Source organism: Neomonachus schauinslandi, chromosome X (assembly GCF_002201575.2).
Source record: "Neomonachus schauinslandi chromosome X, ASM220157v2, whole genome shotgun sequence".
NCBI lineage: Eukaryota > Metazoa > Chordata > Mammalia > Carnivora > Phocidae > Neomonachus > Neomonachus schauinslandi.
In genome coordinates this window covers 115624728-115639708 of record NC_058419.1, presented here as the reverse complement: position 1 = coordinate 115639708, position 14981 = coordinate 115624728, and the positions used below count along the sequence as shown (strand labels likewise).

General features: G+C 37.6%; 1 protein-coding gene across 2 annotated transcripts in view; it reads left to right on the top strand.

Moving 5' to 3' along the window:
* Positions 1–14981, top strand: part of GLRA2 (glycine receptor alpha 2) — a 177933-nt gene that overhangs the window by 39225 nt on the left and 123727 nt on the right. Inside the window, exons 3-4 of one of the 2 annotated variants that reach the window (XM_021682428.1) lie at positions 4539–4606; positions 12865–13088. In XM_021682428.1, coding sequence (XP_021538103.1) covers positions 4539–4606; positions 12865–13088 — 292 coding nt within the window. Of the gene's footprint in view, positions 1–4375; positions 4444–4538; positions 4607–12864; positions 13089–14981 lie in introns of both variants that reach the window. The other variant, XM_021682425.1, reaches the window with a different exon arrangement.

The following is a 14981-nucleotide window of genomic DNA, read 5'->3' as shown; positions in this document are numbered from 1 at the left end:
GATAGTCATTCCTTTGACATCAGCTGTAGCAACATTTTTCTAGATACGTCTCCTAAAGCAAGGGAAACAAAAGCAAAAATAAGCTATTAGGACTACATCAAAATAAAAAGCTTTTGCACTATGAAGGAAACCATCAATAAAACAGAACGGCAGCCTACTGAATGGGAGAAGATATTTGCAAATGGTATGTCCAATAAGGGGTTAATATCCAAAATATATAGAGAATTTATACAACTCAACACCATAAAAACAAACAACCCAATTAAAAAATGGGCAGAGGACCTGAATAGACATTTTTCCAAAGAAGACATCCAGATGGCCAACAGACACATGATAATAAAGTGCTCAACATCACTAATCATCAGGGAAATGAAAATCAAAACCACAATGAAATATTACCTTACACCTGTGAGAATGACTAAAATAAAAAAGACAAGAAATAACAAGTGTTGTTGAGGATGTGGGAAAAAAAGGAACCCTCATACACTGTTGGTGGGAATGCAAACTGGTATAGCTACTGTGCAAAACAATATGGAGGTTCCTCACAAACTTAAAAAGAGAATTACCATAAGATCCAATAATTCCACTACTGGGTATTTACCCAAAGAAAATAAAAACATTAATTTGAAAGGATATATGCACCCCTATGTTTATGGCAGCATTATTTACAATAGCCAAGATATAGAAGCAACCTAAGAGTCCATCGATAGATGGATGGATAAGGAAGATGTGGTACACAAACACACACACACACACACACACACACACAGAAATATCATGCAGCCATTAAAAAAGGATGAGATTGTACAATCTGCGACAACATGGATGGACCTAGAGGGTATTATACTAAGTGAAATAAGTCCGACTGAGAAAGACAAATACTACATGATTTCACTCATATGTGGAATCTTAAAAAAAATGAATAAACAAACAAAAAGCAGAATCAGCCCTGTAAACATAGAGAACAAACTAATGTTTGCCAAAGGGTGTGGGAGATAGGCAAAATGGGTGAAGGGAGGGGAAGATACAGACTTCCAGTTATGAAATGAATAAATCACGGAAATAAAAAGCACGGCATAAGGAATACAGTCAATAATATTATAAATAACAATGTTTGGTGATAGATGATAGCTATACTTGTGAGCATAGCATAGTGTTTAAACTTGTCAAATAGCTACCGTGTATTCCTGCAACAAATAGGACATTGTGTGTCACCTACACTCAAATAATAAAAAAGAATAAGACAAAAAATAAAGGAAGAGAGAGAGTGATAAAGAAAGCGAAAGAGGGAGGGAGAGAGGGAAAATGTGAGAGAGGAGACAAGGTTTAGAAAGAAAGATAAACAGTGATATGAGAGATTAGATGTCTACATAATTCTTTTTCCTATCCAGTTCTCATTCAGTTCACTTTGGAATATCGTAACTTTGCTGATAAAACCAATTACATGAGGTTAACTAGTGTTAACTATTTCTTTCTACAGTTTATAGAACACGTTCATTCACTGGTGATCACATCTAAGAATGTGTCCTTGTTAATTAGAACACCTTAGCAGATTACTGGGCTAAAATACATGTCTCAAATGAATAAATAAAATCTTTAAAAAAATAAAATAAAATACAGATGAAAGGTTGTGCTGGCATATATCAGGATAACAAAAGTGAAAAACAGTTCTATCATTTAACTCAAAGAACTTGTAGGCCAAGTTCCAGTAGCTTCTCTCATTAACATAATTCCATCGGCTTCAGACATTTCACCCCTGCAGTTAAGAAAAGTGTCCCTAAAGTTAGGCAATTTCTGCCTCTTACAACCTCTTCGACCTTGGGAAAATTAATTAACTACCCTTGTGTCTTGGCTTCCTCATCTATAAAATGGGGGACATGGTAGCACCTACTTACTGAAGAATTAATAAGGCACTCACTGGCACACAGCAAGGGTTTAATATAAATCAACTCTTAATATATGCATGTGCTAATCCCTCATCAAAAAACCGCCTTTTCTTCTTTCCAAGATTTTATATCCAAATGCAAATGAAACTTGAGACAATGCCGAAGATTGAAGAGGTCAGATATAAAGTATCAAATTATCCCAGAAATATACAAAGCAGTGGAAAGCACCACCGTTGGCAGGTCAGGAGGGAGAGAGGTTATCCTATAATGAATGCAGTGCAGCAAAGTGGTTGAAAGTTTAGGTTTTTGGGAATCCGAATGATAAGGCATGGAGGGTCAGCTTTTCTAATTACTGTGGCAGGACTCTAAGCAAGTTACTTAACCTGTCTCACCCCCAGTTTCCTCATCTGAAAACATGTGCTGGTGCAGTAAAACAATTCCTCTTTTTTGAGGATTAAACTAGATACTTTTTAAAACGTGCCTAATACAGTGTGTCAGTATGTGGTAGCTTAAAAAATATCTTGAGTTCCAGCAATACACTCACACTTCCATTTACACGGCAGGATAAAAATAAATATACGATGGTATGATCCAGCCTCCTAAATGCTTGCAAGCCAATTGGGGAGGCCAGACAAATGGATAATGTGTAGTGGAAGACAATCTATATTTGAATTTTCAAATTCTTCTTCTTAAGATAACATTTCTCTTTTTCCTGTTTCTTTATCCAATCATCATTCATTTTCTTATCTATCTTGTATATAAAAATTCGTGAAAGTTTTCCATCCTGAGTTGGGCTATTTAAAATGAAATATTTTATTGTGAAGAGAAGAAAAAAAGCAAACATACACAATTTCTTATGGCTTGTTTCTACCTTGTCTTAATTTATTTCTTATTAGCAGAAAAATATATTTGTTATAGAATAGAATTTTATGGCCAAGGAAGAAAGTCATTTTTGTTTTGTTTTGAGTAACCAAAAGAGAAAAACAAATAAAGCAGGGTAGAAATTGACCCTGGAGAGGAGGTCATCTTGGCAGATGCCAAAATATGAGGGGAAGGGAGGAACAATAAGGCTTGGAATATCTCAAAGACATAGGCTGAAAAATGCTTTGGTAATGGGGGGGGGGTGCCTGTGATTCTATACCTACAACATTAAAAAAAATAAACACAACTGTTTTTCATTTAAAAAACAAAAGTTAGTTATGTTAAAGAAAAAAGCTCAACACATCTCTTTCACTGAAGGTGCTTGCCTGGAGACTTAAATTGCTGTTCAGCCTCAGTTTCCTTTCCTCAAAGGACAGGGTTGGGGAACCCACCAACTTGTAGAGTTTAAAAACATGGTGCTCAAGTGCCACCACAGCTGTTGTTTTACTACCAGCCTGAGAGGGAGACCTCAACCTAAACTCCTCCTCACTTAGATCCTAGTGGCTTGTTGGGTACAGAACCAACTGGAGTGTAGCCTGCACTAGGTTGCTGAGACCGTGTTGAGTGAAGAGAAACAATTTTCCACCGGGGAAATCAGCAAGTGAATAGATGGTTCATGGCAGTGTGTTCTTATCCCAGAAAGCGCTAGGGGGTAACTACATGAGGGCAATAAATATATTCCCCAGAACAACATGAAATTGGAAATCATTAGACAATGATACCTATCATCGAAGGGCAAAGGGCCTGTGGCCATACCCCCCTGAACATACCTGTTGTTTTCTGATCGCAGATACTAAGCAGAAAAGGGCCTGATTAGTGCTTGGGTGGGAGACCAAGAGCAAGAGAAAAAGAGAGCTAGCCCCTGGGTCTCTGGAGAAAAAAGTGGGTTCTCTATTGAAAGCACATTGAGAATTAATAACCCTTGCTTTACAATCTGGGCGTTAAGTGACATTTCTGAGTTTCTTCCTTAAAATCAGCTCATTTTCTTTGGTTTTGTGTTTCTGTACATCAGTTTTCATTGGGGGGTCAGAGGATATAAAGAATGAATGGGGTAAATTCAAAGGTATCAAGAGAATCAGTTAGACCCACTGATTTAAAGGGAGTCATAGAAAAGGAAGTGGGTATTTCTGACTCACCCACAGTTCAAAATGCAGCTCCATTTGGACTCATGACCCAGGCTGTTTCAACACCGTGGGGCACCCACTGTTGATGTCTACAATGTTGATGAGCCTCAGGTGGAAGAAAACCACCCACCCAAAAGGCTATTTTGATAGCAACTACTGACAGTGAATTCAGTTTAATAGTCTCCAGCTTATATTTTCTAAATCCAAAACTCTGCTGGTAAGCTATCATTGCTTAACTGTCATTATTTGAAATACTAGTGGAAATGTTATCACTCTGAACCTCTGGGTAAAGCATTTTTGTTTTTCATTTTTTTTGTTTTTCATTTTTTTTGCAATCTCACCATCATTTTAATTTAGTTTACCTTTCTAGTCATTTGCACAGATGTTGATGGAGCTGTATTTTTGCTTCAATGTCTATCGCAATATTCTTATTGCATTCTGCAGGTCCTCCAGTAAACGTTACTTGCAATATTTTTATCAACAGTTTTGGATCAGTCACAGAAACCACCATGGTAAGTGCTACAATGCCACTGGCAAGAGAAAAACATGACTTGATTATGCCATGAACACAACCTGTCAAATTTTCTATTTATTGTTCAACTTGCAGGGCCTCCTGTAAATGTTACCTGCAACATATTTATCAACAGCTTTGGGTCAATAGCAGAAACTACAATGGTGAGTGGGACTGAGCATTGAAGCCATCGTGTGAAGGAATGGGATATGGGATCGAAGAAGCACTGTTTTATATTGTGGGACATTTACTGAATGCCAATTTCCACGTTCATTTACCTCTAGAAAGTGATTATTTATACACTTTCACTTTGGAAAGTCATTAGTCAAATGTTCATTACTTCAAATTCAATAATATTTTATCCATCATGCCAAAGAAATTTTGGAAACACTTGTTGTTTGGTTGGATTTAGGTAGAATTATCAGTAATAAACAGTGTAACATTAAGGATATTTAAATATTTGTATCTCTAATGTTTCAGAAATATAAATTTCAAAGTTCGGGAGGTATATTTTATAGCCAGTCTTTTTCATATAATGAAAGTTTTAACACAGTCAAGCCTCAGATATGTTACATTTAAGGTATATGCCAAAGGGGCTGACCTTACAATAAACACACACACACACACACACACACACACACACACACACACAAACAATCTTGTTGGCAAAAGAAAGTAGTCCCAAGTCCATAGCAATTACATCACATGCATGGCTCCCTCGCCCCCCCCCCCAAAAAAACCCCAATAAACATAAAACTAATTATAAGCTCATCATAATGTATGTGCAAACATGTCTCGTGTACATGAAAAAAATTTCAGATACTATAAAATCCACCAATATTCCTTCTAAATGTCATGGTGATGGTGTCGCCTGTAACATAGCCTATTAGATCAATAGCCTTACAGTACTAGGCAATAGTGTGGAGACTGACTTTTGGGTGAAATTTCTTCTTGGTCCTCATACTATTTATTTTAAGTCTTAAATCAATTGGCTAATTTTCATGATTATGTAAAGTATACAGTCATATTATTGCATGAAGTCAAAATAAAATATAGTTGAGCTTGACTAAGTACTATGGTGGCTGATGTCCTAGAAACACTCAAGTGAAATAATGAGCATAATGCCATTGAGAAGTAAAACATTTTGTTCCCTTGTCTTTATAAATTTTCTCTTTTAGGCTACTAAGATTGTGTTTAACAAATTACTGTACTTTTTGGTGTCCTTGAGCTACAAAAAGTTATTTACCTTTTACCATTCCTTTTCACTGGCAAAATTAGACATAATGCAACTCTACTACCCATTTTAATATTACTGACACAGCATTGTCCAGAAATGAGACTTCTGGTGCTTTGACAGGATGTAGTGAATTAAGAATTTTACTCAAATAAGACAGGTTTTTTTTTCTTGAAGATTTTATTTATTTACTTGACAGAGAGAGACACGGCGAGAGAAGAAACACAAGCAAGGGGAGTGGGAGAGGGAGAAGCAGGCTTCCCGCTGAGCAGGGAGCCCGATGTGGGACTCGATCCCAGGACCCTGGGATCATGACCTGAGCCGAAGGTAGACGTTTAACGACTGAGCCACCCAGGCACCCCTCAAATAAGAGTTGTTTTTTTTTTTTTTAAGATTTTATTTATTTGCGAGAGAGAGAATGAGAGACAGAGAGCACGAGAGGGAGGAGGGTCAGAGGGAGAAGCAGACTCCCCGCTGAGCAGGGAGCCCGATGCAGGACTCGATCCCGGGACTCCAGGATCATGACCTGAGCCGAAGGCAGTCGCTTAACCGACTGAGCCACCCAGGCGCCCTAAGATAGTTTTGATAGGGTTATTAAATGACTCACAAGACAAGGTAAACATAGAAAGACTAATCCAGCTCCGGGCTTGGCATTCAGTTTCTGTCTCTCCCCTCTTGGTTTTATCCTGAGAACAGAGGGGCAAATCTTCCAGCAGCCCAAATCACTGTACCAGCTTTACACCATGGCGTTCAATGACGGTATTTGCACGACCTAATGCTGATTGCATTAATTAGACTCCTACGTTGCTTTGATTAAATCTCCCCATTGCATTTACCCTCAATCAAAAATGTAAATGTGCACTTTTTCAATGTTTATTAATGCGAGAAAAAGCTAAACACTCACGGAGATGAAAACGGAAACTCTGGATGTCCTTGTTTTCCCGTGTCTTCAATAGCTACTGAAGGTGTTTAATAAATGGTCTGCTTAGGTGCTTCCTGGCCACTTATTAAGGTGTCCTTTGTCATGTTTCCTATGAGAAAACTTGGAAATCACTGCTCAAGTGTAAAATGAACAGCCTGCCTATCTTGCCCTTTGAGATAGACTGAATCGCATGGTCAGAACAGTGATGCATATTGTTCTTCTTTTCTTTCTTAGCTTTTGATGGAATGACAAACTTCATTTGGCTTTTAAAAAGGATCTTTTCTTTTCTTCAATTAAAGCTTGTGTGTGAAACTAAAATAAATATTTTTGGAAACTCTATCATGCTTAATAAATCCTCATGCCGTGTAGGGTAGGGACTGGCCAACATTTTTTTCTGTAAAAGGCCAGACAGTAAATACTTAAGACTTTGAGGGCCTGCCAGTCTCTGTCACCACACTCAATTCTGCCCTTTGGGCAGGAAAACAACCATAAACAATAGTAAGCAAATGGGTGTGGCTATACTCCAAAAAGCAGGCCATAGATTGCCAACCCTGGATCTGAGGCATCAGTATTTAAATAGATGTTAAGCGGATGCTCAAAAGAATATGAGAGTTGCTCCACCTTGAAAGGGTCTATCTTGCTAGACCCATGGGGCCCTGCCTGGGAATCCACCCTCTGAGTTACAGAATATCATTGCAGCCCAAACTTCCCTTAACCAAACCTTGAGAGTCTACCACCCGTGAATTGACCCATATTTTCACAAATTCTGACGGAAAGAAAATTGGTCAAAAAAGTTAAACAGAACCAGATTTTTCTCTGAACTGTCTTTAATTGAATTCAGAACATCAGACCCTTAGTTTTTCTGCACGGTAATGTATGTGGTCACTGAGGACACGGCTCAGTGCTATTGGGGAGCAATAATAATTTTGCTTTCTCTCTGTGTTCTGGAATGAATTTTTCCAAGCATGCCTCAGAATTTTGAGTTTCTAAACAGGTTGATTTTCCCCTCTTCCCTCATGCTCCATTCTCACTCTACAACCCCGATAGCCTTATTGAAGGATCCAGTTTGGGTATTTGTTTGTTTCTAAATAAGAGGCAATGACTATCCATTTTAAGAACTCAGGATAACTTTCTTCTGGTGCTATCGAGTTTGCCCCTCTTATGTTTGATATTATCTCACTAAATTATTGTTGGTACTACCTGCCCACAAGGTATAGGCTCACTTACAGACCCAATACTGCCTCTCACTCCTCTCATGTGTTAGTGTTGAATATATGTGATCGGAAGACAATGTATTTGTGTTATCTAAGGAAAATTTTTATGAATCATTATGATGATATACATTATTCCAAAATACACACTTTTTTTTTTTTTAAGTAGGCTCCATGCCCGGTGTGGAGGGCATGGAGCCCAACCTGGGGCTTGAACTCACAACCCTGGGATCAAGACCTGAGCTCAGATCAAGAGTCAGATGCTTAACTGACTGAGCCACCCAGGCGCCCCTAAAATACACACTTTTCTTCATGAAGAGTCACAAGGATCTGTTGATGGTCACTGCTAGTTGACCCTGTATTAAGAGATTTCAGTAGAATAATCTTTTTGTGGTTCCAAACAACTTAGGAGACTAGTAAGGGATGTGTGGTGAAACAGTTTATATTTTGTCTGGAGAATGTCAGTTTACCTTTTCTTTTTCTTTCTTTCCCCCTTTTCTTTTTTTTTTTAATTTATTTTTTAATTTTATTATGTTATGTTAGTCACCATACATTACATCATTAGTTTTTGATGTAGTGATCCACGATCCATTGTTTTCGTATAACACCCAGTGCTCCATGTAGTACGTGCCCTCCTTAATACCCATCACCAGGCTAACCAATCCCCTCTCCCCCCCCCACCCCCTCTAAAACCCTGTTTGTTTCTCAGAGTCCATAGTCTCCCATGGTTCGTCTCTCCCTCCAATTCCCACCCCCATTTTCCCCTTCCTTCTCCTAATGTCCTCCATGCTATTCCTTATGTTCCACAAATAAGTGAAACCATATGATAATTGACTTTCTCTGCTTGACTTATTTCACTTAGCATAATCTCCTCCAGTCCCATCCATGTTGATGTAAAAGTTGGGTATTCATCGATGGCTGAGTAATATTCCATTGTATATATGGACCACATCTTCTTTCTAACTGAGATAGAAGGTGATCTTGGTCTCTAAATTAACAGTGCAATGTTACAGCCTTTATGAATTCATCATAAAACAACTGCACCCCTCCCCATAATTCCAAATTCAAGGCTAACTTCCCATATCAAAGCTAGCACAGACTCAGGAGGATGAAAACTTTACTGCAGTGTAGCCAGAGGTTAAAACCAAAGGGCCACATTGGCACTGTGGGGAATCAACAAAGCATATCCTTATGGTTGATAACTTTACAACGTAATTGGATTGAGAAATGTATACATATAAAAATAATAAGAGAGTAACAGTAAGATTTAATATGAGTATGTATGAGACAGAGTGGCAATCTCTGTGCATAAATGCTAGACCAAATACAATAGTACCAAAATAATTCAATTTAAGGAAACGATCTGTGCCACAGGCATAGCATTAGAAGGTATTAGGAAAAGTGAAACTTTAGAAATAATAAACTCGATATAAAATAATAGTATGGAATGTAGGTACTCGTAGTACCTGTGTTAAGAATATAATAAAGATTGGGCGCCTGGGTGGCTCAGTCGTTAAGCGTCTGCCTTCGGCTCAGGTCATGATCCCAGGGTCCTGGGATCGAGTCCCACATCGGGCTCCCTGCTCGGCAGGAAGCCTGCTTCTCCCTCTCCCACTCCCCCTGCTTGTGTTCCTGCTCTCGCTATCTCTCTCTCTGTCAAATTAAAAAAAAAAAAGAATATAATAAAGATTATATGACTTAAACACAGCATTTGAAAAAAATACATACATATTTGCATATATATATATATATGTATATAAATTCGAATGTTTCCATGACCTAATCTAATACCCAGAGAGTCAATCATAGGAAAACAAATTGTAATACAAGGAAATATGACATTTATTTGAAGTAGAATATGTCTTTGTAGAGAGAAGGCAGTGTAAAAGAAAATTCAGTCTGCATTTAAGCATGTCTCTCAATATTTACTCTGCCTTTAATATTTTATTAAACCTAGAAGCAAACACAAAGACAAAGAAAAACTACAGAAGAATATAACTATCTCCTGTGGTTTGGAATATCATGAGGAAATAAACTTATCTCTAAATAAACAGAGATGATGCGCAGAGAAATCACATGTGTCAAATTTTTATCCTACATTGAAAATCATAGTGAACTGAGAGAATTACAGAGGTCCAGCCCCAGAAGATCTTTTCCTTGGATGTCTATGTCTCTAGTTCCTTGGGTGTCCTTTTCTAAAAGGTTTTAAGGGTTGCTATTTATTTTAGAATAGTGTGTATCATCATAAACAAAAGTATGGAAAACTATAATTCCTATACATTTATATAAAGGATACTTCCAAAAGATCTAACAGAAGTTGTATTTCATATAATTCCTGTCATTATGGCATAAACTATATTTTTTTCTCTAAGTTTTCTACTTATCCTTGCTTACAAATAGGATTCATTTATTTTAAATTAACTGTTAGACATTTAACGGTTCTAATGTGATATGATAGATTCAGTATTCTTTTTAAAGTTCTAATATTGGGAGAATCTATTTTATCATTTTCTATATATAATTCAAAGTAGGAAACCAGGAAACACTGGAGAAGAATGCTCATGGGAAAGACTTTTTAAAAAAAGATGTACATTAGTTGTGAAAATTTATATTGATTTTTTTAAAGGTCAATGTTTTCATATTGTATGTCATCATGTAATATTTTCTAGAGTCTTTCAATATACAGCTTTAAATCATTCTCAGGCTCAAGGGAGGATTGCAGTGATGTTCTCTTAGTGATTTCGCTGCCCAGTACTGTCTGTCTGGCTTCACTGGCCTTTCCCATCCTACAACTGCTTCCTAGATAGGGGCGGGAGCCTAGTTGGCTTCCCAATGGCCTAAGATATTTAACACATTCACCTCTACTATTTCTAGCTGTCATTGCTTCTCATACTTAGAGTTTCTCTACCTCCAGCATTCTCTAAGGGATGAAATTCTCTGAAATTCTCTTTTCTCCTACTTCCTACTGAAACAAGCTCATAGACCACCCCTCACCCACACACACACCATTTTGTTAAGGAAAACTGGCTTTTACTCAAAGGGATATAACAGGGGTGGATGTCAAACACTGGAGAAGCTGCATTTTTTCCCTCAGAAAACCTTAAGGAAAGCTCACAGTTCATGTATCTAGTTCATACTTATATGTAAATTGGATTATTGTATTTTCAATAGCCCCTTTTTTTGATTTTCTACATAACACACATCATCACTCTTTATTCACACACAATTCCAAAGCTTCCAGTAACTCCTGTTGCCAATGAAACACTGAACTGGTAATCTCTTTCCACTTAAAATCCTCTGGTCCCTTTGAACAATTCCAAAACTATATGATGGGAACAACTTTGAGGTTCTGCTATTCCCTTGATTCACTCACTGGAGGAATCAGTGAGCAAACAGGATGGGATGGAAGCCTGACTGGGCCCACAACAGTGCCCTCTTAGGTTTGAAAATTTGCCATTCATGCCTGGTAAAATCCCAAATAAAAGTCAGCTGATAAATTTTCCAAGTCAGAAAATTCTTAATGCTGTACAACAGAGAAACTTAAGGTTATTTCTTTTAATATCAACCTTTCCAAATGAGCTGGGTTTTGATGACTGATTTTCAGAAGTTAGTAACTATTTGATTATTAGCATTCTTTAAGCCTACATTGGGCACTATTTCCAAGAACTGCCATCTCCAAAATACTCTATCAGCCTGATAAATCAGGATGGCTGTATTTGAAAAAAATGTCCCAGGAATTTGGATAGTTTAGTAATAGGTAGAAGGAGCTGGATTGAAGCTCTTTTCCATATACCCTAATCTTTATAACTTATTTTTTTTTCTTTTGGCCCTGAGGGAATGAACCAAAACTGACCACCCTGAGGTGTCTCCACTCTACCTAGTAGAGTAACCAACCATCCTGGTTTTGTCTAGAAGTGAGTGGGTCCCCTGAATGTGTGACTTTGGGGGCTAAAAGTGGGAGGTTCTCAGGTAAACCAGGATAAGTTGGTCACCATTAGAGTAAAATAAACAATGACCAAAACTCCAGGTAACAAAGATGTGGGGATGGAGCAAATGGTGAAAAAGGAAAAGGAAAGAGAGTAAGAAGGTTATGAGTATGTATCACTCTAAATGACCATAAGTATCAGGAGTGAACAACTATTAGTTCTGAACTATAGTCCCACTTGACTAGGGAATACTGTTGAAGCCTCTTTTGGGGTCCACTCTACCAAGGAAAGCAACAGTTTCCATGAACCTAAAGACCTTTGAGTAGAAATTCCCAGAAGAGAAGTCACTGCCCCAGGCTGATTTACTGGCAAAGAAGTAAATTCCCAGATCAAGTGGGAATGACAGGATGTACCTGAGTCTCCCATAGGGAGGAACACCTTTGTCAGAAGGTGCTCAGATTAGGAAAACATGAAAAAGATCTCTGTATTGATGAAGTATCAAGTCAACTACTACAAATACAACCTATTCAGAGAAATGATAAAATATTTAAGAATTTGAAAAGTAAGTAGTGTGAGGGAATTATCTTGTCAACATGAAGCATCTTAATACTTATGTAGATGAATTTAAAAAATACTGCCCCATCATGTCAGATTTTATAATAAGATTTCCACTACCAAAATTACAGAATGGGTTTCCTTCTGCCCAGAGCATCTGAGCAGTATGAGAATAGAGATCATGTTATTTCTGATTTGGAAAATGAATCAGTTTTGAAAATCTACCATCACAGTCTGACTTCTGTACTCATGGTTACCTTTTTTCTATGGAGAAATCAGCTTGAGTTAGTATTATTTCCTCCCAGGATGAATGATTTAAATTTAAGCATAAAAAAAATTCAACCAACTCAATGTGTTCCATTAGTGTTCTGGTTTGGTTGAGCCTTCTTTCTTTCTCCCCTCTGTTCCCACTCCTAATAGAACAGAGTGGTTTATTTTGACCAAGATATACATAGCCTGGTTCATACAGACACCAATACTGTGCTAAATCAGGGAGAAGAGTGATGGGAAATGTAGATGGACCTCTTATGCCAGACTGCATGATAAGTAACTCTTATGCATGGGGTTTCTATAGGACTACCGAGTGAACATTTTTCTGAGACAACAGTGGAATGATTCACGGCTGGCATATAGCGAGTACCCTGATGATTCCCTGGACTTAGACCCATCCATGCTGGACTCCATTTGGAAACCAGATTTATTCTTTGCCAATGAGAAGGGTGCCAACTTCCATGATGTCACCACCGACAACAAATTGCTTCGAATTTCAAAAAATGGCAAAGTACTCTACAGTATCAGGTAAGCTTCTGTTGGCTGTACCTGTTTACTTCTCCATTTTTCTCCTGGCCTGGTGCTGCCTGATTCTGAGGGTAAGATGTATATAAATATTTGACTTTCGTGGTCTCTTGATTATCATTTGAATCTTAAAATTGGTGAGAATGCCAGAGGTTCCCACGGTCTCAGAAGTGTGATTCTCCACAAAAAAATATATTTGGAAAAAATATATATATGTATTTGGTAAGATGGGGGGTGGATATCATGTAAATACCTACATACATGTATTTTTTATTGCTTCAATAAAAGAAGTACAGGCCTTTAGTTCAATTAATCATTGAGCATAATGTAAAATTCTCCATTTCAAATAATTTTGCCATTCTATAACATGTAACCACACAAACAAAAACATTGAATGGCTCAGCATGGTCACTGACAATATACTTTGGGCTGGGTGAGTGAAAAACTGGTTCTAATCTCAGATCTGCTTCTAACAAAACATGTAACCTTGATCTCTTAACTTTTCCTGGGCTTGAGCTTGGGAGTGACAAATCTTGAGATCCATTTTTGCTTTTACATTCAAATGTGATCTTCTCCAGAATCTTTATCACCCCGACCTCAAAATCATATCTTTCTTTACTGAACTCTAGTTCCTCTGTGACTCTATAAGGCTCTTATTTCTTCCTACCTCATATTTTGGCTATTTCTGTATGAATTTAGCATAAGAACATGGATCTTTGGAATCACACAATCTAGAATCAAATCCAAACTTTGCCACTAAGTTACATCACCTATAACCCTCAGTTACCTAATTGTAAAATGGGAAACACTATATTTATCTCTAAGTATTCTTGTGAGAATGAATGATACAGAGATCAGCAAATATTTTCTGTAAAGGTCCAGACAGTAGGTACTTCAGCTGTGTAGGCCAGACTGTCTCAAGTCTGTCACAACTACTCAACTCTACCATTGTAGCACAAAAGCAGCCATAGACAATACTCAAACAACTGAGTGTTCTGTGCTTCAGTAAAATGTTATTTATAAAAACAGAGAGTGAATTAGATTTGGCTCTTTGGCCATAATTTGCCAATCTCTGATACAGCATATATAAAAATACTTGCCACAGTACCCGACACAACATATGTGCTCAATAAATGAGATGACAGCTGTCTGTATTTTAAAGTTAACGTTCTTTCTAAATAGTAAGCTCTTTAAAGCCAAGACATTTGGATTTTGCACCTTCTGTAACTCCTCCCAAAGATCCAGGATGATGTACTGTATATGAGAGATATTTATTTTATTTTTTTTAAAGATTTTATTTATTTATTTGAGAGAGAGAGAATGAGAGACAGAGAGCACGAGAGGGAAGAGGGCAGAGGGAGAAGCAGACCCCCTGCTGAGCAGGGAGCCCGATGTGGGACTCGATCCTGGGACTCCAGGATCATGACCTGAGCCGAAGGCAGTCGCTTAACCAACTGAGCCACCCAGGCGCCCTATGAGAGATATTTAATACATTAAACAAATACTGACATTTTAAAGATCCTTTGTAGAAGTTCCCCTTCCCCTCCAATCTTATTACAAAAGAAAATGGACAGCTTGTATCCTTGCAAATAATTTTCAAAAGTCTGTAGAGTCACCACCATCAAAACCTCATTTCACAACTCTCTATACAATTTAGGTCTGTACCGTGTATTCCATTCTTAACCTAGTAATTTCACAGTTTGCTGATGGCTGACAGACCGAATGTCTTGTGGAATGAAAGAGGCTGCTCATTAATAAAAATTGGCAAAGTCATTGCTTACACAAAAACAAGGAAACTTCCTCCACTTGATTTTTAAGGAACTTTATTTTTATTTTTATAAACATTTAAGATATGAGGAATTCTTAATCTCAGGAAACAAACTGAGGGTTGCTGGA